Source organism: Saccopteryx bilineata, chromosome 3 (assembly GCF_036850765.1).
Source record: "Saccopteryx bilineata isolate mSacBil1 chromosome 3, mSacBil1_pri_phased_curated, whole genome shotgun sequence".
NCBI lineage: Eukaryota > Metazoa > Chordata > Mammalia > Chiroptera > Emballonuridae > Saccopteryx > Saccopteryx bilineata.
In genome coordinates, this window is record NC_089492.1 from 8,771,770 (window position 1) to 8,799,347 (window position 27,578).

Below are 27,578 nucleotides of genomic sequence, written 5' to 3' on the forward strand. Positions count from 1 at the left end.
ACTACGGGCTGGGCCCACTTCTGAGGGGTGGCCCTCAGCGAGACACCTCCCGAGCTGATGGCATCGAGGTCCTCGTGGCGCACAGCTCAGGGGCGTCCGTGGGGGGGTGTCCATGGGGACCACTGGAGTTGAAGGCACACAGAGTTTCCATGTGGATCGGCCAGGAGGCTGTTGGAGATGCAGACAGTGGACCCCAGTACGTGAGGCCCTGGAAAGAGCTGAGATACACGCTGTCTCCCTGAGAAGACCCTCAAATAATTGACGAACCTCAGAGTTCTTTCTAGCAGCTTTAGAAGACCAGACCCACACTTTTAGGAAAAAGGACTAGAAGATGAGTTGACGTAATAGCCAATACCAGTGCAAAGGCGTCCACGGCATCTTTTCCTTCCTGTCACAGGCCTGGCGGACGGAGCTGAGGGGAGAGAACGGCCGTGTGCGGCCTGCCCCCCGCCCCCTGTGCAGCTGCCTCCTGCTTTAATTGGTTTGATTCTGTTTATTCTTTATTTTGTTTTGTTTTAGCTTCCTTTATCCTGCCAGAACTGCTTCTTTCCTGATTGAGCCAGTTTATTTTGCATAAAACCATCCCCTTTGGAGCTTGGAAACTAGTTACTCATTTTGGAAGTTTTCTGAGCTTGTGAAATCTTTTTTTTTTTTTAATATTTATTATTTATTGACTTTAGAGAGAGGAAAGAGAAAAGGGGAGAGGAGCAGGAAGCATCATTCATAGTTGTTTCTCCTGTGCACCTTGACCAGTCAAGCCCAGGACTTTGAATTTGAATTGGAGACCTCAGCATTCCAGGCCAACACCTTATCCATTGTGCTACCACAGGTCAAGAGAACGCATGAAATCTTTAAAAAAAGAAAAAAGTCTTTTTCTGGGCTCTAATACAGCGTTTTTTCAGCCACTTATAACCCATACCCTCCCAGCCAAGAAGATTGTGTGGCCTCTTATTTCTGGGGTCTGAATGTGTATTCTCCATGAAATTAGATTATAGCATTAAACATTCCTTTTCAGACTTCATACTGCCCCTCTCTGCCCTATTTTCTCTTCCTCCCTGGTTTTTGATTAGTGACCCTAAGTGAGACTTAAGTCTTCCTTAAGAATCACTCACTAGCCTTAAAATGATAGAAGTAGCAGTTCATTTACCCATTAAGTCAATAGTAAGCTACTAAATTCAACTGACTATACACCAGAGCGGGGTCCCAACGGGACCTGCAGTCTGGCGAAGGAAAATAAGCAATAAATATGTAAATAAAGACGTATCATCACAGGTTGTAACAGCCTCTGGGAAGAAAGTCTGTAATGACATGTGAAACGCTGATCTCTTCACTTTGAAATGAGGATTCCGGAGGCTTGGTTTTGCTGGGTTTGTGGAGAGAGGATGACTCTGGTCCAGTCACTCCTGAGATGGCCTGCATGCACAGTTTGGCTCAGAGACATGGTGCCGTTAACATTCTGTCTGGCAACTTCTGTTCCCAGGCAGGGTTTGGAACTGATGTAATGACTTTTCAGATGCAGTGCCTCAGTGCGTCCCTAGATGGCGATAAAGATGAATTTGCTGCAGAACCTTATCATTGTAGGTTATCTAGTCTCCGTTTATTTCCGAGGGGAAGGTTACACCACCTCATACTGAGCATTTGTTGTCTTTCTCGTGTGCCAAGCAGGAAATGCTGCCCTGGCGTTCAGACACAGCGGCATCCTGTGACAGGTGCACTCCTTGCTGACCCGCTGTGTGATCCCAGCTCCGCCCTGCGTGGGTCACCCTGATGGTGCCAAGTCCCCCACTTTCCTGCCTGCAGAATGGGGACCGTAATCCCCCACCCACGTACTTCACAGGGTCATCATAAAAATCAAGGGGAATGGCATATACGGACACATTTTGAAAACTACTACAGAGCATTATACAAGTGAAAGGCTACAGTAACAGGGACTTGTTACAGAAATAAAACCGTTTCTGCAATTGCAGTGACTGGTGCTGTAATTTGACATTGGTGCGGGTAATGGCAAGGCTTCCGTTGTGGACAGGACTGAGCGGGAATACATTTTACCCTGCCTGAGAGGGACATTGCCTTCCCGGACGAGGCAACCTCTGAGAAACAGTGCTTTAAGTCAGTGTCGGCCCTGATCAGTCATTAGTAATGGGAGAGACCAAAGCACATTTTACTAGGGTAGGAAGCCAGCAATAATGAAGCTTTTCTTCTAACACACAGACTGTAAAAAGCTCTCCTGGACCCTTGCTGGGTCAGCAGCTACCATCCTGTGTTAGACATCTGGTGTGGCAGCGTTCTGAGCTTTTCTTTGTTTATCTCCTTTAAAAAAATTTTTTTTTTCTTTTTTTTCTTTCTTTTTTTTGTATTTTTCTGAAGTTGGAAACGGGGAGGCAGACTCCCACATGCGCCCAACCGGGATCCACCCGGCATGCCCACCAGGGGGCAATGCTTTGTCACTGGCATGCCCACCAGGGGGCGATGCTCTGCCCATCTGGGGCATCGTTCTGTCACAACCAGAGCCATTCTAGCACCTGAGGTAGAGGCCACAGAGCCATCCTCAGCACCCGGGCCATCTTCGCTCCAATGGAGCCTCGGCTGCGGGAGGGGAAGAGAGAGACAGAGAGGAAGGAGAGGGGGAGGGGTGGAGAAGCAGATGGGCGCCTCTTCTGTGTGCCCTGGCTGGGAATTGAACCCGGGACTCCTGCACGCCAGGCTGATGCTCTACCACTGAGCCAACCGGCCAGAGCCAATTTTTTTTTCTTTTAATGCTTGTGGACCGAACATAGTTAAAACATCTACCAAGTGATAAACATAAAGGGATGCGTGTCAGAGTGCCCAGAATGGAGTGCCCGGCGCCCACCACAGCAGCCACGTCCGTGCCACTTTGCATAGCTACAACTAACGTATTCCCGTAGCAACTTTAACAAACCCTCTTTTTTTTTTTTTTTTTTTTTTTTAATTTAAAACATTAATTCAAAAAAGTCAACTTTTGCCCTGCTGGGCGGTTCAGTAAATAGAGCTCACCGAGGTCGCGGGTTCTATTCCAGGTCAGGGCACGTACGAGAAGCAGCCAGTGAGCGTACAGCTACATGGAACAACTAAGTGGAGCAACGGGTTGATGCTTCTCTCTCTTTCTCTTTCTCTCTCTCTCTCTCTCTCTTTCTCTCTCTCTCACAGATCAATGGAAAATAATTTTTTAAATATGAAAACTTTTGCGATAACGCTGTATATGTGCGTAAATATTAATAGGATTATTGCTACTCTGTCTTTACCTCTGGAGGGTGATGGTATTTTTTTTAAATCTTTAGAAATTAGTGCCTCATTTATATAACGTGTTCAGGCTTCCAGTCTAATAAGTGGTTTATGATTTTCAGAACAATCGTCAGAGTTGGAGGAAAAAAATGTTTTGGGACTTTTCTTTTTCCTGAGTGACTCTTTACATTAGAGCCTGCATTATTTACAAAAGTCATTAAGAAAACCCAGGCAGAGTTGGCTGACAAAGCAGCCGCTGTCATGGAGAGGCAGCCTGTCTTCCGTGGCCGCCGCGTGTCCCGGCCCGCGGCCCGTGGAGGGTCGGCCTCGCTCTCGCTTCCTCCGTGGGTGTCACTGCCGTCCCGAGCACCTTCTTTCCTCGTCAGCATTTGCGATAGTTCCAGTAACATACTGGTTTAAAATGTCTTATTTTTCCCGTTGCATCTCAGAGACCTCAGCGCACTTGCATGCTGTGTGGACGAGCTTCGGTTTCTTAAACACACACACCTTTCCTTTATTGTCGTTTCTTTTTTACCAGCAATTTCTAAAAACCATTTGTGAGTCATGGGGTCGGTGGGCGTGGCCGCGTCTGGCCCTGCGCTTGCGCCCCCCCCCCCCGGGTGTCCCGCCACCTTCTGTGTGTGGACGTGGGTGTGTGCTGGCTACCCTGTGCGACCAGGACTAACCTTCCTGCCCCGTTCGGTTCCTTTCCAGGTCCATCGGGCCCACCTTCGACACTTCCTCTAGGCGCCCAGACCTCTAGCAGCACCTCCACCCTGTCCAAGAACCGTCCCCCCCTTCCCCGGGTGTCCTGCCACCTTCTGTGTGTGGACGTGGGTGCGTGCTGGCTACCCTGTGCGACCAGGACTAACCTTCCTGCCCCGTTCGGTTCCTTTCCAGGTCCATCGGGCCCACCTTCGACACTCCCTCTAGGCGCCCAGACCTCTAGCGGCACCTCCACCCTGTCCAAGAAGCGGCCTTCCCCCCCCCCCCCGGGTGTCCTGCCACCTTCTGTGTGTGGACGTGGGTGTGTGCTGGCTACCCTGTGCGACCAGGACTAACCTTCCTGCCCCGTTCGGTTCCTTTCCAGGTCCATCGGGCCCACCTTCGACACTCCCTCTAGGCGCCCAGACCTCTAGCGGCACCTCCACCCTGTCCAAGAAGCGGCCTCCCCCCCCACCGCCCGGACACAAGAGAACCCTGTCTGACCCTCCCAGCCCACTACCTCACGGGCCCCCAAACAAAGGCGCTGTTCCTTGGGGTAAGTCATCTGAAAGCCAGGGCCAGCCGGGGCGCGGGGCGCCGTGGGCGCAGACACTCAGCACACGCGGCAGGCAGAGCAGATGGCATGCACGCCAGGGGGTGGTGTGCGTGGGAATGCCGGTGCTGCCTCTAACGGCCGAGAAACATCTCGGAAGGTACTCAGAACCATTTAAAAACTATTGTAACGATACTGAGGTGCTGAGCGTTTCCTGTGCGCCAGACACTGTGCCAGGCGGCCTCCCACAGTGCACTCAGTCACAGCGGCAGCGCTGCCAGGCACACAGACCCCGGCAGCTTCGTCGGCAGATAAGGAAACTGTGGCTCAGAAGGGCTAAGTCATTTGTTGTGCTCACAGCGGCCAGCATGGTTTCCCTAGATGACAAATCCTTCCTAGTCGCTGCTCACCCTGCGCTCCAGGTAAAGGCAGACAGACTGTTCACCCCGCACCTGGCGGGGTCCTGGTCAGGCTCTGTCTCCCAGCCTCTTTGCTGCCACACCAGGCTTCTGTCACTGGGGTACATCTGTCACCTGGGGTGCATCAGGCTCTCTCCCCCGGGGGCTGTCTGCTCCCGGCTCCCTTCTCCTTCGGCTTGCTTGTCTGTGCCCCTGGCCCTCCTCTCTAAAGACACTTCCGCCCCACCCATGTCCTCCGGGGCCCCGCCCCAGTGCCCAGTGCCTTGTGTCTGGTGGTGGTCTGTCTGAGCCCCAGGAGGGCAGGGTTCTTGTCTGTGTGCTCTTGTCTGTGTTGGCTGTGCCTAGAACTGAGCCCCATAGACAGCAGGTAGTCAGTGATTGCCTGAGAACAAACCTACCTACCAGAGCGGGCGCCTTGAACCGTTGCAGCGACAGGGACTGCCAATCACACATTTCCCTCCACAAGGAACATAGTTTCCATCCCTGTCTACCTCCTGAGTTCAGCAGAACTCTTCACTAGCCTGTCAACAGTGTCAGCCATGCACAAGGGTGTTCCCCACAATGGGGACACACATTTTTGCTGGACGTGTCACCTCCTCCTTCCAGCGAGTTTCCTCAAAAGGCCTCGTCAGAAGTCCATATCAGGTGTTGTGAATTTTTGGAATTTTTGGAAAAAGCCATGATGCCGTTTGCAGATTGGCACAGCCGTCTGTCAGCTGACGTAGATGCCACAGGGTGCGTGCGCCAGTGTGTGTTGGGCCCCTCAGCATCCCTGCGGGCCTGTTGCTGGGGACTCGACACCGCGTGCTTGAGGAGTTCGTGGGCTCGCGTGGGCGGCAGCGGGTGAGGTTGGGTGCGTGTTCTTCTCTGTGGGAGCTGACCTGTTCTCGCAATGCGGAAGTTCTGGCGTGACACACTGCACGGGAAGGCCTCTTGGAAGAGGGGTGTTAGGGAAATCGTCCCCGGGGAAGACGAGCGAGGGAAAGACAGTGCAGGGTGTGACATGGACATGTTGTCGCCCGTAGTCCTGCCGTCTTCAGAGGCCGCGTTCCAGCACCTCCAGGAGTCCCCAGATTTCACCAGGAAATCTGGTACTTTCCCCCAAATAACGTGCCATGGACGGTCAGTTTCCTGTGCGGGTTTTCATATCACCAGAATGACCCTCTTTTCAAAGTTTACTAAACTTAGTTCTTTTCCTCGATCGGCCTTTATTTCTGTGTAAGGTTGAAGCCCCCCGTTCAACTTACAAGACACAGTCCATGAAATCTGCCACTTTTCAGTTTCCTGCCTGAAGAATCAGAACTGTCTTAGCCTCTCTCACATCTCAGCAGCAGGACGAAGCAGCTGGTGTATTTTTGTTTGGTTTGGTTTGGGGATATTTTTGTGGCTAAAGGGCATTTTTCTCTAAACAAAGTTGCCACTTTATGAGAATGAGTTAGTGCCACCAGCTGGAAGCTTTCAGGTGTCACGAAGCTGTGGGCACTGGGCCGTCTGCGGGGCTCTCCCACCAGCCAGGGCCTCCCACCTCCAACCAGCCTGCGGGGCAAAAATGCGAAGCTGTCTGCACTCAGTGACAGGCGTCCACGTCACTGACTTTGGTGGTCACTCACAGGCAACCCCAGATAGTAATTCTGGGGTCAGCCGGGCCGTGCCTTCTGTGCCGGGGTGTGTGCACCTCTCTGAGATGCACTTACAGGCAGCCACGACAGACACAGGGCAGAGGCTGGGAGACAGAGCCTGACCAGGACCCCGCCAGGCACTGGGTGAGCAGTCTGCCTTTACCTGGAGCGCAGGGTGAGCAACGACTAGGAAGGTTTGTCGTCTAGGAAACGGTGCTGGCCGCTGTGGGGACATGTGTACACAGCCGGACTTCTACCACGCAGGTCACGTCACTCTGATCCTGGTCTCCGTGCTTTATGTCGGGTCATGGCTGCTCAGTGTTCTCCCTGCCCATCTGCCACTGACATTTCATTCCAGAGGCCAGGGGCGGGGCCAGGCTGGCTGTTCATCAAGCCCACGGGGTGTCAGACTCCTAGGCAGCGTCTGATGCCCATGGCTTCCCTCTAGGAACCGGTCTGTCCCATGCTCAGTGGTCCCCTGCACCTCCCTGAGCTGCGGTCCCGTGGACTGTCTGGGATCAAGACTCGGACCTGGGGGCAGACACCAGGCATGAGACATGGTGCTGGCACCGCCTGTTAGCTCTGCCTCACCTGCCAACCCCTGAGATGGGGCGTGTCTGCCGCACACCAGGCTCACAGGCTATATTCTCCCCCTAGGACCAAGCCTTTGCTCACTGTATGACCTCAGTCTAGAACGTTCTACCGATTCATGTTCACGCTTCGTCACCTTTCCAGACTGACTCTCCAGGGATCTGCTGAAAGGCCTTCCCCAGTCTGGCTGCCACCCCGCCCCTGCTCGGTGTCCCCTCTGGGCTGGGACTGTCACGCGGTTCTGTGCCTCTCTGACTCGCCAGAGGCTTGGTGGTCTCCTCACAGGGGGCATGCACAGTGTCTGTCTCCGTGAAGCACTCTGGACCCTGCGCCGCAGGCCTGGGTTCTGGTCCGACACCAGCCCTGTGACTTTCAACATGTGTCTTTGACGTGTTTCATACTTCAGTTTCTCCAGCTGTCAACAGGCTGGTTAGCAGTGCCTCACTCATTCTTAACCACAGTTTCATGGGGTAGGAAGCACTGAGACCCAGACAGGTGAACTCATCTGCCCGGGTCCTCCCCGCTGGCCGGTGGGGAGCCTGCATGCCTCGCCCTGTCCCTGGTCCGCTGTGCTTGGCACGGGGCAGTCCCGGGACACATCGGCCAGCGCGGTCTCTGCGCTTGCTTCTTTGTCCGTGAAGCAGAGACGGGAGCAGGGAGCCGGCAGGTTGGCACCCCACCCCACCTGGTGGTGGCCCTCGGCCACCGGCAGCGCCCTGATGTGCAGGGGTGGGGACCGCTCCAGGCTCAGTCCCCACCAGAACCAGTCTGCCACCCCCAGAATAGTCCCAGCATCGTGTACTGACAGCCACGACCTCGGTGAACGCAGCCACCTGGCCCAGGGGACAGCGAAGGCAGGGTTTTAATCAGGACACATACGGGCCCGTGTGCAGGTCTGGGTTTTGTGAGGACCCTGATTTTTGAAGTGGCGTGTCATTCACTCTCACCTTTGGGGTTAAAATAATTTCTTTTTAACCTACTTTTCACAGGCCAACACATATTTGAACACGATTTAAATAAAATTAGTAAGGAAAGGAGGTCAAAGGGAGAGTGTGGGTAGCAAAGGGACAGAGCCCAGGCCTGTGATCTCGTCACAGCAGTGGGGACCCTGCAGTCACAGGCTGAAAGTAGACCACCGATGTGGCCCTGAGGCCCTTGAGGCAAGACAAGAGCGAAGGAAAACCCACGGCTCGTGCTTGGTCACGGTGTCGGGCACGGTGTCGGGCAGTGAACTCTTCCCCCCGCCCCCCAAGCTGTGATTCAGATCTGAGAGCAGTCCCCCCGGGACCAGCAGGCTCCGTGCTCAGAGCAGCATCTGCAGTGCACATCGGGGGAAGCCATAGCGTGCACGGAGAGAACCTTCTAGAAGCCCGAGTTCTGATCCTGTTCTACCGATTTTGGCTGAGTGACCTCTGGAAATCATTTACATTCCTCAGGCCTCTGGGACTTCAAGTTATATCAGCTTTTTTTTTTTTTTTTTTTTATGTAGAGCCGATAATGGATGAAAAACTATCCCAGAATTATTCACTTCTCAGATTTCAAAGGCCAGACCTTCCCAGGGAAAAGGCTCAGAACTGAAATGTCTGACTGCGGCAGGCACACCTACTTATTGGAAGTCCTGCTGGCTTGCGCGGGAGCCTTCGGTTAGAAATGTCCCTTTACTTCCTTTTTCTTGGATTTCCCAGTTTCTTCTCCTGTCCACTCCCCCCGCCCCATTTTGCATGCAGTCGCAGAAATAAGAATGGCTTCTGCCACTTGGAGATTGTTTGCCAGGATTGCTTGACATTTTTTATCCATCACAACTAGCCTATAAGATAGAGACAGTTGTTGTGGCTGGTGTACAGATGAGGATGTCACAGAACAGAGGCTTCAGAGCTGGCATTTGAACCCATTTCTGACTCTGAAGCTCATATGACTATCTACCGTTCCAGAAGATGCCGGAGCCCCCAGGCCAGTCGCTGCTGGGCCCCTGCCCGCCTCTCCTTCCGCAGGCTCTTGGCCACGGCTCCTGAGCTGAGGAGAGTGACCACACGTTCCGGAAGATGCCGGAGCCCCCAGGCCAGTCGCTGCTGGGCCCCTGCCCGCCTCTCCCTCCGCAGGCTCTTGGCCACGGCTCCTGAGCTGAAGAGAGTGACCACACGTTCTCCAGTGCCGGCCCAGCGGCTCTCCTCGGCTCCCTCTTCTGTGCAGCTGCGTGTGACCCGAGTCCCGTCCCGACTGCACAGAGGTTACAGGGGACTGAGCTGCGCCTCTTCCCACGCTCCCTCCGACACTGTCCTGTTCTCAGACCTCTCTCTAAACCGCATTTTTCTCACCAGGCATGGCGGGGGGCCTTGGCCTCGGCGTGAGCATGACGGGGTTCCTGTCCGCCAGGCCGCGGGCGCCTGCCCGCCCAGGTGTGTGAGAATCCAGCCGAGGGCAGGCGGACTGAGGCAGCGCTGTGGTCCAGCCCACATTCAGCAGGCACCTCGTCACCACCCGTGCCAGAGCTGGGGCTGGACAGCAGGGTTCTGAGGTGAACGAGGCGGAGCCTCACCTCTGGGATAGGCGCTCGTGGGTTAGGTCATCTCTGTTACATCCTATCGAGGAACTGTGAGTGATTCCAAGTCCCTCTGTGTCAGGCCCCCTGAGGCCCAGCACTGGCTTCCGCACTCTTGAGTTTATCTCTGGTAACGGTCCTGCCCATCTCGGGGGGGGGGGGGGGAACAGGGACTGTCCCCATTTTATAGATTGGGGAACTGAGGCTTAGTGGAGAAAGCCATGTAGTCCAAACTCATGCCCACCAGTCCGTGGCCTGGTTAGAGTTCGAACCCAGGCTTGTGTGGCTCCAGGCTCTGCATCCTGAACCGCTCTTTAAAATCAGTGCGTGTGGGCGCTCAGGCAGTGGGGGGTCTGGCCGGGCAGGAGTTCTCGGAAGTCGGCCTGGGAGATGTTCTTTTAAGGTTGCGTGAGATTTGACTCCTAGTGGGAGGGGACAGGTACTGCAGGAAGAGGGGACAGTGGGCTGTGCTACAGAAACAGAAATACACGAAATACACGGTGTCTTTGGAGGGTGGAGAGCCATCTTAAGTGGCCAGAGAACATTCTGTCCGGGAGGCCCTCCTAGATCCCTGCCCGGTGGGCTCAGGGGACGGGCGGTGATCGACCATAGTTCAGTACACACCCTGCAGGTGGGCTGCCCAGCTCTGTTTCCCGGACCTGACCTTTACCAGCTGCCTGACCTTGGGCTTGATTGACTTCTCTGTGTGTTTCTCCCTGTGTAAAATGGAGGGTGATTATGCCACACGCCTCGTGAATGTGATGGCCGTGAGGCACTGAGCACTGAACGGCCTCGCAGTGAGTGCCCAGGGAGCAGCAGTTGCCATGGTCAGTGTCGCGGTGGGTAAGGAAAAGCGTGGAGACTTGTGGTCAGGACTTCTAGGTACACCGTTGAGCCACGTGACCTGGGGCTGCTCGTTCACTTACCCTCGTTTCCCTGTCTTCACAACGAGGAGAGACCACCTTGCCTGTGTGGCTGAGGGAGGGAGACCCCGGGCCGAGGGGCAGACAGAGCAGTGTGCTCGGGCCTGTGCTGTCCATCAGCCCTCCGGCCCTGAGCCTCCCCGTCCAGCCCCTCCCTGTGCTACCGGGAGGTGTCATGGGCCTCTAGGCACAGGAGGAGAGGGGTCTGCTGAGCGAGGGCACTGGGGTTTCCAGAGCAGTCATTGGAAGGGTAAGCGAGGAAGTAGACGAGCCGGAGAGAGCAGCAGGTTCCTGAGGACTCCTCTGGGTGCCCGGCCCCTTGGCTGTGCCGCCCTGCCTCCTCCTGGGAGTGGGCACGGAGGAGCTGCCTTGGTTCTAGCCAGCCTGCCTGCCTCGGGACAGCGCACGTGCTGCTCCCGGCGCTCTTCCGGTAGAAAGCGCTCTGTGGTCGGGGCACGTTCCCCAAAGACACCGCCCCTGCCCCTCGACCAGGTCGCTTCAGACACCGGCTCCCTCTCACAGCCCCCAGCCTAGGCGGCATCCAGCCCGCGCCGCGCCACCGTGCGGTTTGTCCTCTGTGTCTCCCTGGCCAGACCGTAAACTCGGCAAGAGCAGTGGCGTCTGATTAGCTTGGTGCCTCCTGCTCCGTGTCATGCCTTGTATGTACGTAGTAGGTGCTTAGTGAATGAACCGTGTTCACACGTGCACATGCTTGTGGGGTGTGTGTTTCTCCCGAGACCGCATCTCCCGGCCTGGGAACGGACTCTGGGTGAAGCTACGCGTGCTGTTCTGGCTGCGGTCTCTCAAACTCGGGAACCTAGCGTCGCCTGTGTGCCAGGCCCCACAGCCCCCACACAGTTCACTTCCCCGTCTGAGGCTGCAACTTTCTACATTTGCTTTTCCCTGTAGGTAATGACATGGGTCCAACATCGTCAAGTAAGACCACGAACAAGTTTGAGGGACTGTCTCAGCAGTCAAGGTAAGCCTCCTCTGTCCAGTAGCCCAGAGGCAGGTAGGACGTAAGTGGGGAGAGAGCATGAATACCAAGGGGGTTTGAGGGCCAGGATAGAAGACAGGACACACGGGTCATCTTCCCTCGGTGACTTAGTTTTTTGTTGGCTTTTCCTGTTCCTTTCAATGGAAGAGCCAACTTCTCGGACATCAGAGGACAGGAAAGGGGAAGTGAGGTGTTGGAAGGAGCCCACGGCCGACTCAGGCGCTCGGTGGCTGGTGCCTTTGGGGTCTGCAGCACGTCTGTGTCCTGAGAGAATTGTGGCCTCTTGTGAAAGGGGGGCCAGGAGTTCCAGCGAGCAGAGAGGCCCCTGAGGTGCTGGCATTTCAGTGGTGACGGGAGTGGGGCTTATTCAGACGACCCTGGTGGACTTCTGTCCCAGGGACCTGGGCCTCTCCCCTGCACATTTACACGTCCCCAAGGAGACACAGCTCAGGGGAGGTGGAGGGCTGACACACCAGCCGCTCCCTCTGGGGAACGAGGGCTCTGGAGTCCAGTAGCATCGGGTCTGAACGTCCACGTCCACCACCGACCGGCCTCGGACCTTCTCACTGAAGTGCCACACCCTCCGGTCTCCTCATCTGAATGTGGGGAACGGCAAAGCCACGCGTGGGATCACATGTGATTGTCACTTCTGTAGGCCGCACTGAGGACACATGGTAGCGTGCCAGGGGCTCTCAGAAATGTTACATCTCTGGGAAAAGATGAATGATGGGAAATAAACTATAATCTTTGGCTAAAGAAATTTTGAAAGGGGTTTTAGATCAGTCATGAAAACACCTGGGAGCTCCTTGCATAATCTGTCACTGCTGGTGTTATCGCTCTTTTAGGTCCTAAATGATTTTTATTTATTAATTAGCACCAGTTCTGCGAAGACTGCCCTCGGCCCAAGAGTTCTTCCTAAACTACCTCAGAAAGGTAAGATTTCTGTTTTTAGTTTTCTTGGAAAGTCAGAGTGTCCCCCTACCCTCTAAGGGAACAGGGTCTCTCTCTGTCTCGGACGCTCTGTGTCACAGATGTCTGGCGTGACACCTGGCATGGATGCCCATTCAGTATGTGTTCAGTGAAGAAGATATGGATAAACTCAAACTTTTTGATCAGCAAAGCACCTTGCTTTCCCTAAAAAGCAGGATACTCTTTCAAAAGATACATTAGTAGACCCTGGCCAGTTGGCCCAATAGGTCAAGTGTCATCCCAGCATACCACGGTCACAGGCTCAACCCCTGGTCAGGGCACACATGAGAAGCAATCAATGAATGCACAACTAAGCGGAACAAGGTGATGCGTCTCTCCCTCTCCCCTTCTCCTTCCTCTCTCTCACTCTCAAATCAATGGGGAAAAAATTTTAAGCATTATTAGACTCCCCAGGTCCCGTTTCTCCTCCTTTGCAGACCTGATGAGAGAGACCTGGGAGCCAGTTCCGCCCCCCCCCCCACAACCTGTATGTCCTGGGGGCTGGGGTGGGAGCTGCCTGTGCCTCTGACTGCACAGCTGTGATTGGGGGAGGAGGGGGGAGCTGCCTGTGCCTCTGACTGCACAGCTGTGATTGGGGGGGGGGGAGCTGCCTGTGCCTCTGACTGCACAGCTGTGATTGGGGGAGGGGGGGCGGAGCTGCCTGTGCCTCTGACTGCACAGCTGTGATTGGGGGAGGGGGGGCGGAGCTGCCTGTGCCTCTGACTGCACAGCTGTGATTGGGGGAGGGGGGGCGGAGCTGCCTGTGCCTCTGACTGCACAGCTGTGATTGGGGCGGGGGGGGGGGGACCTGCCTGTGCCTCTGACTGCACAGCTGTGATTGGGGGAGGAGGGGGGAGCTGCCTGTGCCTCTGACTGCACAGCTGTGATTGGGGGAGGGGGGGGAGCTGCCTGTGCCTCTGACTGCACAGCTGTGATTGGGGGAGGGGGGGACCTGCCTGTGCCTCTGACTGCACAGCTGTGATTGGGGCAGGGTGGGACCTGCCTGTGCCTCTGACTGCACAGCTGTGATTGGGGGAGGGGCGGACCTGCCTGTGCCTCTGACTGCACAGCTGTGATTGGGGGAGGGGGGGGACCTGCCTGTGCCTCTGACTGCACAGCTGTGATTGGGGGGGGGGAGCTGCCTGTGCCTCTGACTGCACAGCTGTGATTGGAGGAGGGGGTGGGAGCTGCCTGTGCCTTTGACTGCACAGCTGTGATTGGGGCGGGGTGGAACCTGCCTGTGCCTCTGACTGCACAGCTGTGATTGGGGGAGGGGGGGACCTGCCTGTGCCTCTGACTGCACAGCTGTGATTGGGGCGGGGTGGGACCTGCCTGTGCCTCTGACTGCACAGCTGTGATTGGGGGAGGGGGGGACCTGCCTGTGCCTCTGACTGCACAGCTGTGATTGGGGGAGGGGGGGACCTGCCTGTGCCTCTGACTGCACAGCTGTGATTGGGGTGGGGGGTGGGAGCTGCCTGTGCCTCTGACTGCACAGCTGTGATTGGGGGAGGGGGGGACCTGCCTGTGCCTCTGACTGCACAGCTGTGATTGGGGGAGGGGGGGACCTGCCTGTGCCTCTGACTGCACAGCTGTGATTGGGGGAGGGGGGGACCTGCCTGTGCCTCTGACTGCACAGCTGTGATTGGGGCGGGGTGGGACCTGCCTGTGCCTCTGACTGCACAGCTGTGACTGGGGCGGGGTCCCTGCTCCCCGAGGGTTTGCAGGGACGAAATGAGGTCATGCTCCAGAAAGCCCCTAGCTCAGGCCTGGCCAACAGTTTTTGCCCCCGGGCCAGATTAGAAAGAAAACTTTTTTCATGGGCCAGACAAAATATTCAAATTAAAAAATGTTAAATACAAAAACGATTTGTTTAAGTAAAAAAAAAATTTATTATGTAATTTGCTTATGAATAAATAAGTAATGTAGTACAACAGATAACAAAAAAACTTATGTGACTTGTTGAGGCGCTTTGCATCGCCTATTGTTTTTTTAATATGTGGCTCTATACTTGTAGTAGCTATTCTTAACACAGCCTCCAAATGTAAATCATTTAATCTTGATCTTGTACTTTTATTTAGATTTATAAAAGAAAAAATTTGTTCACAAATATAAGTTGAGCGAAGATTACCGAAGATACCGTAGTTTATGTATAATGATTTAAAAGTACCACTTATTTCATTTCCACAGTGCGTCGTGCAGAGAATAACAACAGTTGAATTGCGGGCCGCATAAACTCGTTACGCGGGCCGTATGTTGGCCATGGCTGCCCTAGCTCGTGGCCCTGGGTCGGCGTCTGCCGTGCAGCGTGGACGCGTGCGTGCCCACCAAGGGCAAGGGGACCGTGCCCACAGCGGCCGCTTTGCCAGGCAGAGACACCCGCTCTTCCACCAAGTCTGCTTTCGTCCCGCCGGCTGGCACCTTGTCGGCAGGACCGAGGCGCCCGCCTTCCTGTCACAGCAGAAGGGAGCGGCCACTGTCTGTCATTGCAGTGTTCCAGCTTCAGAGCTGCGGGGCCCCTGGTTTGGGTCACCCGTCCACCCTCACGTCGGCCTGCCAGGGATGGACGCGGACCCAGAGGAGCTTGGCGGCTGCTCCACGGCTTTCTGTGCCGGCGGGGAGACCTTTGACCCCAGAAGCCAAACTTGGGATTCGTGGTGGGAACCCGGAGTTAACCGGTCTCCCAACGTCTCAGCCGTGTGGCACATTGTGAGGAGCGTTGACTGGCCGCCCGGCTCGTGTGTGGGCAGACGAGGGTCCAGATGGCAGCTGGGCACTATCCGCAGAGCACAGGGGGGGCCTTCCCTGGTTTCCTGCGCTTTTACCCAGAGGTGTTGGGTTTTGTCTTGTAACTTCTGCCTGAGGCCTGTCCTGAGCTCACGGACGTCGCAGCCAGGTTCCCCCGTGCTGTCCCCAGTTCTGGGCAGCCCGCCCTGTCCGGCTGTCAATCACGTGCTCCGAGTCCCCGACCTGCCTGTGCCGCTCACACCCAAACAGTCCCAAGTCCCCCCGGGACCTGCCGTGGCTGCTGCCATCTTTTCACTGTCTGCGTCCCCTTCACGTCGTCCCCACCCCCAACCCCCACCCGACATCCCTCCTAATGCTGTCCGGGGCTGGGATCTACTCACCTGACTGACCCTGGGCCTGACTCCACGCCTGGGTGTGGCTGGGGCAGCAGTCAGGGAGGTGGTTCGCTTTGCCTCGTGGCTGTGGCCTGAGCGGCCCCTGTGCCGAGGGCTCTCCCTCCAGCGGGGCGCTCAGTGTAGCCCAGTGCGGGGGGGGGGGGGGGGGTGCTCCTGCCCTTCAGAGTTAACGCAGTCAGGGAGGTGGTTCCGCTTTGCCTCGTGGCCATGGCCTGAGCGGCCCCTGTGCCGAGGGCCCTCCCTCCAGCGGGGCGCTCAGTGTAGCCCAGTGCGGGGGGGGGGGGGGGGGGGGGGTGCTCCTGCCCTTCAGAGTTAACGCAGTCAGGGAGGTGGCTCCGCTTTGCCTCGTGGCCATGGCCTGAGCGGCCCCTGTGCCGAGGGCCCTCCCTCCAGCGGGGCGCTCAGTGTAGCCCAGTGCAGGGGGGGGGGGTGCTCCTGCCTTCAGAGTTAACACAGTCAGAGAGGAGTGTGCACTGGTCAGGGAGGCACAAGCCCAGCTGCACATGCAGTAGCAGGGGTTGCACAGGCTCCTCCCGAAGAGTGGTATGTATTCATTCTAGAAGATTTGAGAAATCAAACCACCTGAAGTCTTTCCACCAAGGTAAACAATTGGGTCTAGCCTTTTACTCCCTTTCCTGTACTTTTTTATTATTATTACTTACTGATTTTAGAGAGAGGAGAGAGAAGGGGCAGGGTGGGGAAGAGCAGGAAGCATCAGCTTGTAGTTGCTTCTCTATGTGCCTTGACCCAGCAAGCCCGTGATTTCGAACCTGTGACCTCAGCATTCAGATTGTTGCTTTATCCACTGCGCCACCACAGGTCAGGCTCTTTTCTGTACTCTTTTCAAATTTCCGTTTAAGCTGATTTTTTTCATGTGATAAATCAGAAACATTTTTTATCACATAAATTAAATACCAATTAATATATAACTTTTTACTGGCTGCATATTATTCCATTGTCTGGTACCACGGTATCTTAAGCAGACTCTATTGTTTAGTATTCACATAGTTTAAAATTATTTTTCACTCTAAATAGTGCCAGGCTGAACATTCTAGCACAGAAATCTCAGCGCCTGGCTTCGATCTCCTTTTTAGGATCGACTTTTATAATCAGAGATGCGTGTTGGGAGGGTTATGGTTGCCCAGCACTTACGCATAGTTTCTGTTCCCCAAAAATGTGACTCACAACAAAGCTTTCCAGCCCCGCTGCCTCCGGGGATCCCCCAGACTGACCCCCATCACTACTTGCCTCTGACTTTTGTGGACTTAGTTTCAGACTCCCCAGAGAGGAGTCTTATGGTCCCGCTTGAGCGTTTTAAGCTGAGCCGCGCCAGCAGAAGGCTGGGGCCTGGGCAAGCCTGGGGCGAAGCACCCACAGTACAGCTCTGGCAGTTTGCAGCACTGGGGTTTATCTTTATTTTACTTTTCATTGTAAGGCTAGCTTTCTGCATATGTTGGCATTTTAGGATAACAGTTGTTTTGTTTTGTTTTTGACTCATTCAGTGCCTTGGGTGTTTTCTTGCTGAGCAAGGTCTGGCCCCTACACCAGGAGCCAGGGTTACAAGAACTAGTGAAAGTATTAATCCAGGCCTCAGGGGACCATGTTGGGCAGAATGAATAAGAATACTCCACTGTAATACTTAGAGCCTGCCAGGCCCTGTCGGCCAGCTCTTTACATGGAGTAACTCCTATTGTAGAGCTGAAGGAGGGGGGAGGCACAGAGAGGTTGTGTCATTTGCCCAAGGTCACACAGCAAGTAAGTTGTGCAGCTGGAATTGGAGACGTATTCCTTAGTGTCCCGAGTTCTGCCGGGTCCAGCCGTGCAGAGCTGTAGGTCCACAGTGGCATCCGCCCCATGGCCGTGGAGTGCTGCACGGCTCGGCCTGAGAGAGGATGAGAGGAGCTGACGTATTCAGTGGGAAGGAAATAAGAGTTGCAGACATCGTATCTGTTGCGATCCCACTTTCGATGTAAGGTCTATTCGTGAGCACGTGTACCAGTGCCACCACAATGGAATCAGAGGGCTGATGGTGTGGTGAGTGCCACCACAATGGAATCAGAGGCTGGTGGTGTGGTGAGAGGAGAGACTTGATGCTGAGCAATCTATTAACATGGAAACACTCCTGCTAAATAGGACGTAGACAGAACCAGATACAAATGTTATGTGTGGAAAGTAGATTAAAATGTCAAGAAGGAAGCGGGATACTGAGGTGGCTGCAGGTGCGTGGTAGGCCCTAGAAACCGAACTCTGACTCTCCAGCTGTCTCTCCTCCATGTTGCGTCTGTGGTTGTGGGTGTTGTGAGCTGTGGAGTAGGGTGGACACCCCCTGCCTTACAGAACTGAGCTGTAAAGTCAGGACCTGCAATGTGGAGGCTCTCCAGGCTGCCAGCGTCGTCTAAACGGGCGGCGCACACCTGGGTCTGACTCCCGCGCTCCGCCTCCCCAGGTGCTCGCGTTAGGTCCGTTCTCTTCGAGGCGACTGACGCCTCGTGTTCCGTCCCGGTGACCTCCCTCTTTGTGCTTGCTTCCCGCAGTGGCACTACGGAAAACAGAAACCAGCCATCATCTCTCCCTAGACAAGGCCAACGTCCCACCTGAAATTGTCCAGAAACCGTCCCCGCTGGCAGAGCTGCCGCAGAAGCCGCCGCCCGGAGACCTGCCCCCGAAGCCCTCCGACCTGGCGCCCAGACCCCAGATGGGAGACTTGCCACCGAAGCCGGGAGAGCTGCCCCCCAAGCCGCAGCTGGGCGACCTGCCCCCCAAACCCCAGCTCTCAGACTTACCTCCCAAGCCACAAATGAAGGATCTGCCTCCCAAACCGCAGCTGGCGGACCTGCTGGCCAAGGCCCAGCCCGGAGACGTGTCGCCCAAGGCCCAGCCGCCCTCCGACGCTGCCCTGAAGTCCCACTCGGTGGATCTGTCCCCAAACGTGCCGGCCCGAGACGCCATCCAAAAGCAAGCCTCCGAGGAGTCCAATGACCTGACGCCCACCCTGCCCGAGACCCCGGTGCCGCTGCCCAGGAAGATAAACACGGTGGGTGGGCACTGTCCAGGCAGGCCCCGAAACCCGCGGGTGGGTGGGCACTGTCCAGGCAGGCCCCGAAACCTGGGGGTGGGTGGGCACTGTCCAGGCAGGCCCCGAAACCTGGGGTGGGTGGGCACTGTCCAGGCAGGCCCCGAAACCCGCGGTGGGTGGGCACTGTCCAGGCAGGCTCCGAAACCCAGGGGTGGGTGGGCACTGTCCAGGCAGGCTCCGAAACCCGCGGGTGGGTGGGCACTGTCCAGGCAGGCTCCGAAACCTGGGGTGGGTGGGCACTGTCCAGGCAGGCTCCAAAACCCAGGGGTGGGGTGGGCACTGTCCAGGCAGGCCCCGAAACCCGGGGGTGGGTGGGCACTGTCCAGGCAGGCTCCGAAACCTGGGGTGGGTGGGCACTGTCCAGGCAGGCTCCGAAACCCAGGGGTGGGTGGGCACTGTCCAGGCAGGCTCCGAAACCCAGGGGTGGGTGGGGTGGGCACTGTCCAGGCAGGCTCCGAAACCCAGGGGGGTGGGCACTGTCCAGGCAGGCTCCGAAACCTGGGGTGGGTGGGCACTGTCCAGGCAGGCTCCGAAACCCGGGGGTAGGTGGGCACTGTCCAGGCAGGCTCCGAAACCCAGGGTGGGGTGGTGGGCACTGTCCAGGCAGGCCCCGAAACCCGCGGGTGGGTGGGCACTGTCCAGGCAGGTTCCGAAACCCAGGGGGGTGGGCACTGTCCAGGCAGGCTCCGAAACCCGGGGTGGGGTGGGCACTGTCCAGGCAGGCTCCGAAACCCAGGGTGGGTGGGCACTGTCCAGGCAGGCTCCGAAACCCGGGGTGGGGTGGGCACTGTCCAGGCAGGCTCCGAAACCCAGGGGGGTGGGCACTGTCCAGGCAGGCTCCGAAACCCGGGGTGGGGTGGGCACTGTCCAGGCAGGCTCCGAAACCCGGGGTGGGGTGGGCACGTGTCCAGGCAGGCTCCGAAACCCGGGGGGTGTGGGCACTGTCCAGGCAGGCTCCGAAACCCAGGGGGGGTGGGCACTGTCCAGGCAGGCTCCGAAACCCGGGGTGGGGTGGGCACTGTCCAGGCAGGCTCCGAAACCCGGGGTGGGGTGGGCACGTGTCCAGGCAGGCTCCGAAACCCGGGGGGTGTGGGCACTGTCCAGGCAGGCTCTGAACCCCGGGGTGGGTGGGCACTGTCCAGGCAGGCTCCGAAACCCGGGGTGGGGTGGGCACTGTCCAGGCAGGCTCCGAAACCCGGGGTGGGGTGGGCACGTGTCCAGGCAGGCTCCGAAACCCGGGGGGTGTGGGCACTGTCCAGGCAGGCTCCAAAACCCAGGGGGGGTGGGCACTGTCCAGGCAGGCTCCGAAATCCGGGGTGGGGTGGGCACTGTCCAGGCAGGCTCCAAAACCCGAGGTGGGGTGGGCACTGTCCAGGCAGGCTCCGAAACCCGGGGTGGGCACTGTCCAGGCAGGCTCCGAAACCCAGGGGGGGTGGGCACGTGTCCAGGCAGGCTCCGAAACCCGGGGTGGGGTGGGGTAGGGCGGGGGGGCCGGTGGGGTGGGCAGCTCATGCAGAGAAAGGATAGCTCAGTTGGTTAGAGTGTTGTCTCCACACAGGAAGGTTGTAGGTTCAATCCCTGGTCACAGCACATGCAGGAGCAGATGTTCGTGTCTCTCTCTCTCTCTCTCTCTCCCCCTCTCCCTCTCTCTTCCTCTTTCTCTAAAGCCAATAAATAAATTCTAAAAGAAGGAAAAAGCAGGAACTTGCTCCCTGGGGGGCTCTGGGTCCGCCATGAGGAGCACAGGCTTCAGGACCCGCTGCAGTGCCCGCTGTAGGCGCCCCTTGGCCAGGTACCGCCCCCGAGCCTTGGTCTCCTCCTGCTCGGGAAGGAGCTGGCCCAGTGACTGGGCTCGTGGGCGAGTCCGTGCACTCAGCTGGCACCCAGGAAACACCTTGAGGGCCAGACCCCTCCTGCCTGGGGTCACAGGCAGCCAGCCCCTGTGAGGCCCCAGGGTCTCTGCCTCGCCCCTCCTCCCTGCATCTTGGGGGGGACTTCAGGCAAAGCCTAGAGACTTGCACAGACGTGGGATTTGGTGAAAGCCTCCCACTCCATCATTGTTACAAAGTGCTTTCTGCTCTCTAATGTCGGGTTTCTTTTTCCCTACAATCTTTTTTTGGATAAGTGATACCCCAGGAAAATACCTGGGCCATTTGTCCTGCGCACGCTGCACCCCACGGGGACACAGGCACCCCAGGTTGAGGAGCACAGCTAACAGAGGTCGGGGACTGCCCCCACTCATATTTTATGTTGAAAACAATGTTGCAATAGAAGTGTGTCCATTCAAGACTGAAGGAAAGGGGAGACAGATAACGGCCCCCGCCCCAGGTTAGAGACCAAACGTCAGTATGGTGGGTGCCTTTGTTTGTATGAGTGCAATTCCCAAGACCCCAGGCGCCCTCAGTGGCCTTAACGGGCGCACAATTCCAGTACGTGCCCCAGGCCTTATAGCTGCTTAATGATCTCATTGCGTCCTCCTGTTGTGAGTGGTCACAGAGCATCTCTGGGACGCCCAGGGTCAGCGCTGCAGGACAGATCTCACGGGCTGAGTCCCACCAGCTCCTCTGAGCCCTCCGCCCAGCCCGGGGAGCGGAGCAGCAGGAAGGAACAGGGTCCTCAGGGCCACTGAGGGCCGAGCAGAAAAGTCAGGGGACCCAAAGCATTTAGAGACTTGCTTGCTCTTGTTACTACTGTTTACTGAGCCGGGTGCCCCAAACATCCTCTAGAAGGGGATTTCCCTGTTCCCGTCTTCCTGCTTGCAAAGAACTGGAAGTCCAGCAAACAGCAGCCCCAGTCAAATTGGTCTGAAGTCAGAACTTCGGGGGACTGCCCAGCTCCTCCCAGCACGGCCGCTCTGCCGTGTGGCCATCTGTGCTGACTGGGCGCTCTGCACGAGGGCCTGAGAAATGTGTCTATGCTGCACATTCGGTGGCAGAAGCTGCAAGTTTGCTTTACGTCATGTTTCCCAGACCCATTTTTAGCCTCCGTGTCACCATGGAGAGCTGCGGGTGGGGGAGGGCTGCGTTGGGCACCTCCTGGTGGAGCCCGTTCCTCCCAGCCCACCCACCGTGCGGCCAGGGGGAGGGACAGGGACTGTCCTATCTGGAGATGTCCCCATACGTGGGAGCACATAGCAGACCCCCCATTCACAGAACTGAGGCTCGAGGGGGTTCCGCCACTTGCCCGAGGTCAGCGGGCCCCTTGCCGTGGGCCGATGCTGGCAGCTGAGAGCCCGGCTCTGCGTTGCAGGGGAAGAACAAGGTGAGGCGCGTGAAGACCATCTACGACTGCCAGGCGGACAATGACGACGAGCTGACGTTCATCGAGGGGGAGGTGATCGTGGTCACGGGGGAGGAGGACCAGGAGTGGTGGGTACGTATGTGTGTGCGCCCCTCCCCCGGCGGGTTGGGGAGGGTCGGTCCGCGCAGCGGGCTCCGCTCTGCACGCGCTGCGCCCTGCACATGCCGCAGGCAGAGTGGCGGTGCCCCTGAGCGCCTGCCCTCGCTTCCCAGCGCCCCTTCCGCCGGGCCCTTCCGGAAAGCAGCCTGGAGCTCCGACCTGGGTCAGGAGCCTCACGGTTCTCTGTGCTTCGCCCTCATCACCACAGCCCGGGAGCCAGGTGGGGTGTTCGGATTTTCCCGAGGCAGGACCAGAGCTAGGAAGCATGCTGCCTGGGGCGCGTGGCTGGTCAGCGGGGAGGCAGGCCGGCCCTCCTGCTGACCACGACGCTGACCTCGGGCTCCCTCTGCGATCCACGCACGGGCCTCTCTGTGCAGAGCAAGGCACGGTGCCCTCCTCCTGGAATCGTCGGAGACTCAGTATCTGTACAACCTCCTTCTGCCTGAACACCTCTGGCCGTCCTCCAGCGAGGACAGGCACCGTGTCCTCGCCTAGTGGCCATCTGACGTCAGGGGCCCTTGGCACTGCCCAGGGAACCCAGTTGTGTCTGCCAGGAAGAACCTGTGCTTCACAGTTGGGCGATCAGAACCACTAATGCTCACAGCACTCGTGCCAGTGCACATGTGTGCACATACACACACACGTGTGTGTGTGCCTTGGGCTTGTGTTTCTTCGGGCCAGACAGTGACTGGATTCTTGAGCACAGATGTGTGGGAATTTTGCTTGGACTGAAGCGGCAGTTCCCAGATAGGGCCAGTTTGTCCCTCCAGGGGCATTCTGATTGTCAGGACCTGGGAAAGATGGTGCTGACAGGCATCTAGTGGGTAGCAGGCCTGGATGCGCCTTAAACACCTGCCGTGCTCGGGAGAGCCAAATGTCGGAAGTATTGAAGTCAAGAAACCCGGGACTGCGGTGATGAGGCCTCTCTGTGTCATAGAGGGACGAGCTGGGGGTGCCCCAGGCAGTGCTCGTGCCTCTGAGCATTTGGCCTGCCCCTGGCACGGAGCCTGTCAGAGAGCCAGCTTAGAATCCCGGTGGGAGGCGGACCTCAAAGCCCCCACTGTAAGTCATTTACTCTGTGGCCTTGGATAAAGCAAATCTCTTCTGTAAGCCTCAGTTTCCGCCTCTGAAAAATGGAACAGTAGTGTCCCTCCCTCACAAGGCTGTCTAAGAACAGCTAGCTCAGACCCTGTGAGGTAGGTGAGCCAGGTCTTACCTTTAACTCCGCTTTGCAGACAGGAGAGCCGGCACTAGCAGCCTGGGTGCCCGCCAGGGTCACGGAATGGTAAATAACGGACCCATCTGAGGGTTGGGCACACAGCCCTGCACCAGCTGGCCTCTGTGCTGTGGGTACTCCACGGAGGGAGTGACAGCTGGCCCAGGCCAGCACTCAGCACCACCCTCCTCTCTGTCTCTGTCACTGAAGCCAGTTTCCAGGTCTTGTGTTTTCTCACTATAGGCTTCCTTCTAATGAAACTTCTACTGACGTGAGAGGCGGTACCCATGGCTTAAGGCTTAGGCAGCTGGCAGTAAAATTGCCTTAGGCCACAGCTGGTCTCGAACTTTCAAAGTATCCTTTCCCTCACAGCAACCAGAAAACAAGTGCTTGGGACACCGCAGCCTTTCCAGATGTGTGACCTCACAGCAAGCTTGAGACAAGGGACTTTTCAGCCCCATTTTACAGATGGGAGGCTTAGCAAGCTTTGTCCAAGGTCACCCAGCAGGACAGGCAGGCGAGCCCCCCCCCCAGAGTGCAGGCTCCGGAGTCCGTGGACAGGTGGATGCCACCTCCCGAGGCCATTGTCAAACAGAATGTTCTTTTGTTTCTTTAAGAGAGGCATGGCGACCTATTGGTTTTCACCCCACGACTTGTGTGTTCACCACCCAGAGTCAAGTCTCCATCCATCACCATTGACCCCCCCCTACCCTCTCTGCCTCCCCACCCCTCTCCCGCCATCACCTCCCTGTTCTCTGTAACTGGAGTTCGGGTGTGTCGTTTTGCTTCATATCTCCACCTTCTGCACCCAGCTCCCAGCCACCCTCCCCTCTGACAGCTGTCTGTCTGTCTTCTGTCTGAGTGTCAGTTTCTATCTGGTTCGTTTATTCTGTTCATTAGACTTCACATGTGAGTGAGATCATCCGGTACTTGTCTCTCTCCGACTGGCTTGTGTACCTGGCATAGTACTCTCCAGGTCCCCTCGTGTATGAGATGGGCCTCGTGGGGCTGACGTGGGGGCGAGATGAGGTCCTTGTACAAGTGCCTAGCACCACGCACACTGCCGTCTGCGGTGTTGTTGTCACTGTGTCATGTAGTTGATGGTTGTCAGTTCCCTGTGGTTCACCAACGGGTGGCACAGGGTAAGCCTGCACCCCACCCCGGGTCTGTGGGCGTAGCCAGGGCTCTGTCCCACCGGGCCTGGCACGGGCCGCTGCTGGCTGCCTCCAGATCAACCCCTCTCTTCTCTCCCCACAGATCGGCCACATCGAAGGTCAGCCTGAAAGGAAGGGGGTCTTTCCCGTATCCTTTGTTCACATCCTGTCCGACTAACAAAAAGCAGAACCTTGAGATTGTCCGCATCCTCCGTGCGAGAGGGCCGCCGCCGTAACCCTGTGCACCGTGTATATAGCTGCTGTTACAGAACGAGAAACCCACCGGCCACCTCAGGAGGGGATATATTTTATTGTGTATTGTAAATAAATACTCTGTTGTCTTCTGCCTTTGCCAGTATTAGGGGGGCCTAGGACCTGGGGCGCCTTACTGGTTTGCCAAAGTCGTCCTTGGCATCTAGCACTTAGATTCCTTATCTGTGCTGTTTTCCAAGGAAACAGAAATGTAGGAACTGCTGTCTTTGCAAATAGCCGTGGTCTCAGCAGCTGTCGAAAGGCATAGCACTGACGCTCTGTCCCTAACAACGCAGTATTCTCAATCACGTTACTGAAAAATGCGATGTTAAGCAAAGAGGTGGGTCCCGCTTTTCAGGTAGAACTCTCAGCCCTGTGACAGACCAGCCTGCAGTCATCGGTGTGCACGGTGTACGGCTCCGAACACCTGCTTCGGTATTTATTACAGAGAAGTGCTCAGTGAAACGTGTTACTCCTTCGGCAGAATAGTCACTGACCCCAAAACCTTCGGTGGCATTTGACGGCGCCCACAGCCTCTCGCACAGGTTAGCCAGATGGATTTATACCATCTTATGAGGAGTGCCTGCCCCTGAGATGTTACCTCATTATGCAAAAATAACATATAGCCTTCATGACTATTTTGACAAAAGTTTAAACCCCTCGGATGAAGTTCAACTTTCAGGAACCGCGGACTGCCAGAAAACATTAGCCTACTACATTATGCATGCATTTAGACGCTTACCTAAAATCTGCCTTTTATAAAGGAACGGTGTGGATCAGTTGAACTGTACGTTTTTTTAAACCTGATTGCCATTAAAGCAGAAATGATAAGGTTGCAACAGTATTTGTTTCCATTCGGTCCTTGCGCTTTCTCAGGAGGACGGATCTGCATATCGCATTATGAATTAGCCTCCTTTGAATGTGTTGAAGCCTCTTCTCACGTGTCAGTTGAAATTATTTTCGTGTTTCTGTTTCTTGATTAGTTCAGACTCTCAAAAGACCATGCGAGAGGACGGCCCATTTCGAAGCCAGCCCTGCACACAGACTCCCCACTGCAGCACCCAGGTGCTGACCCCGTTTGCTTTTTGCTCCGGGCTCTCTAGGAAACGCAGTGGTAGGCGAGTTTTTCCATCTCATGCTCCATGCAGTAGACACACTCCCCTCGAGTCAGTTCATCACCAATGTTTCCAACGCTGCTGTGAATTGCACTGTGAGGGGGGAAAAAAGCCCTTCCTGCTAGGAGACCCCCCTCTCTGTTTTCTGTTTATCCCATGTGTGTATCAGCCCCTTCAGAACACTGTGCCTATTTCGGCCTTTGACGGGAGTCCGAATGTTGAAAAGAACACAGTCCTTGCACGCCCCCGCCGGTGGGGCTGCGCTCAGAACCTGAGGCCCCTTGGGTGGTCCTGGCATCACGTCTGTTTAACTCCTTTGTTGGCAAACTGATATATTTTAAGCAGGATCATCTTGGCAGAGAGTGAGACTTGTTCATTTCCCAGAAGCACAACTCCCAACTGAACCCTTAGGAAAAGCCGTCATTTAATAGTCTCAGCGCCCAGTGCATATTAATTCAGTTCTGCCTAAGTGGTTACTGTGAGCACCTGGAGTCGCCGCCCTGGTTCATAAACCTCGTGCATGACAGACCCTGGACCCCGTGACGTATCTTCTCAGCTGTCCGTGGAAAGAGATTTCCAGCAGTTGCTTCTGCGGCCTCCCAGCACCCGCGGCTCCCACGACAAGGACGTCAGGAGCCCGGCCGGCCGGCCGGAGAGCTGGTGTGTGGCCAGCAGCGCTTGCAGCCTCAGGACTTGAAGCCACACTGGTGTCCGGTCAGGAGGTCAGCGTCCCGAGCTCCTGAGTGTCGTGGTTCATGCAATTACATATTTTAAGTTACATTGGGGGAAAAAAAAAAAAAGATAAACTGTTCATGTTTGTGGCCTCTACAGTATTTGCAGCTGATCTCAAACTGGTTTCTAAAAACACATACACAAAACTAGATGCCTGAATTGACGTGGAATCAGTGTCGTGTGTTCCTTTTCCCCCTTTCGCAGCAACTTAAACGCATTTTTTTTTTAAATGCCTTTTAGTTTTTCAGGTTTTGTCTGTTTTCCGCCAGGAATCTGAGTTCTCGCTAACCCAGCTTACTGTGGGACGTAGGAAAAATAGGTATAAATACCTTTGCTGATCTCGATTGAGTTGAAAATCTGATACTGTTCTTAAACTCAGTGAGCCACTACCTGCAATTTTGTACATGATAGAGTATTTTGAAGGTATGGAACCTTATGGGGGAAAAAAATAGCTAATTGGTTCTTTTTTTCCCCCAGAGGGGAAAAGTGTGTTCTGCAAATAGTGTGTGTGTTATTTTACTGTCGGACAGCAACTGCTATTTATTTTTTTATGGCCTAGGACTCCAGCCTGTTGTATAGGAGCCCCGAAGTGCTAGTTCAACGCCGTGTTCTCATCTGGGTGTTCCGCGCCAACATCAGTACACTTGTCATTCCACATGTATGTAATGTGACAGTTTTTTTTCAGTACTGTATGTGCTCATTTCTACTTTTTTTAATATTTAAAATTGCTTTTAAATAAACATATTCTCAGTTGATCCCCAACATCTGAAATCAGGCCGTTTTGTGAGTTGTCTCTCCTCTCCCGCTTAGAGAAAGCCCAGCCTGCCGCTGCTGTAACACACGTCAGTGCATAGGTAACACACGTGGCATAGGTAGCACACGTCAGTGCAACTCCTATTAGAAGCTCGCTTTGGATGCATCAAGTGTGCACCCGTC

The 27,578-nt window shown here is 56.0% G+C and overlaps 1 protein-coding gene across 3 annotated transcripts in view; it reads left to right on the plus strand.

The window, feature by feature from the left end:
* ASAP1 (ArfGAP with SH3 domain, ankyrin repeat and PH domain 1) overlaps positions 1–27,404 on the plus strand; it is a 315,266-nt gene extending 287,862 nt beyond the window's left edge. For 2 of the 3 annotated variants that reach the window (XM_066265648.1, XM_066265649.1), the window contains exons 25-29: positions 11,502–11,571; positions 12,464–12,522; positions 18,233–18,732; positions 22,024–22,146; positions 24,647–27,404. In XM_066265648.1, the coding sequence (XP_066121745.1) occupies positions 11,502–11,571; positions 12,464–12,522; positions 18,233–18,732; positions 22,024–22,146; positions 24,647–24,721 (827 nt within the window). In that variant the 3' untranslated portion in view covers positions 24,722–27,404. Of the gene's footprint in view, positions 1–4,333; positions 4,505–11,501; positions 11,572–12,463; positions 12,523–18,232; positions 18,733–22,023; positions 22,147–24,646 lie in introns of all 3 variants that reach the window. The other variant, XM_066265647.1, reaches the window with a different exon arrangement.
* Positions 27,405–27,578: the final 174 nt, after the last annotated feature.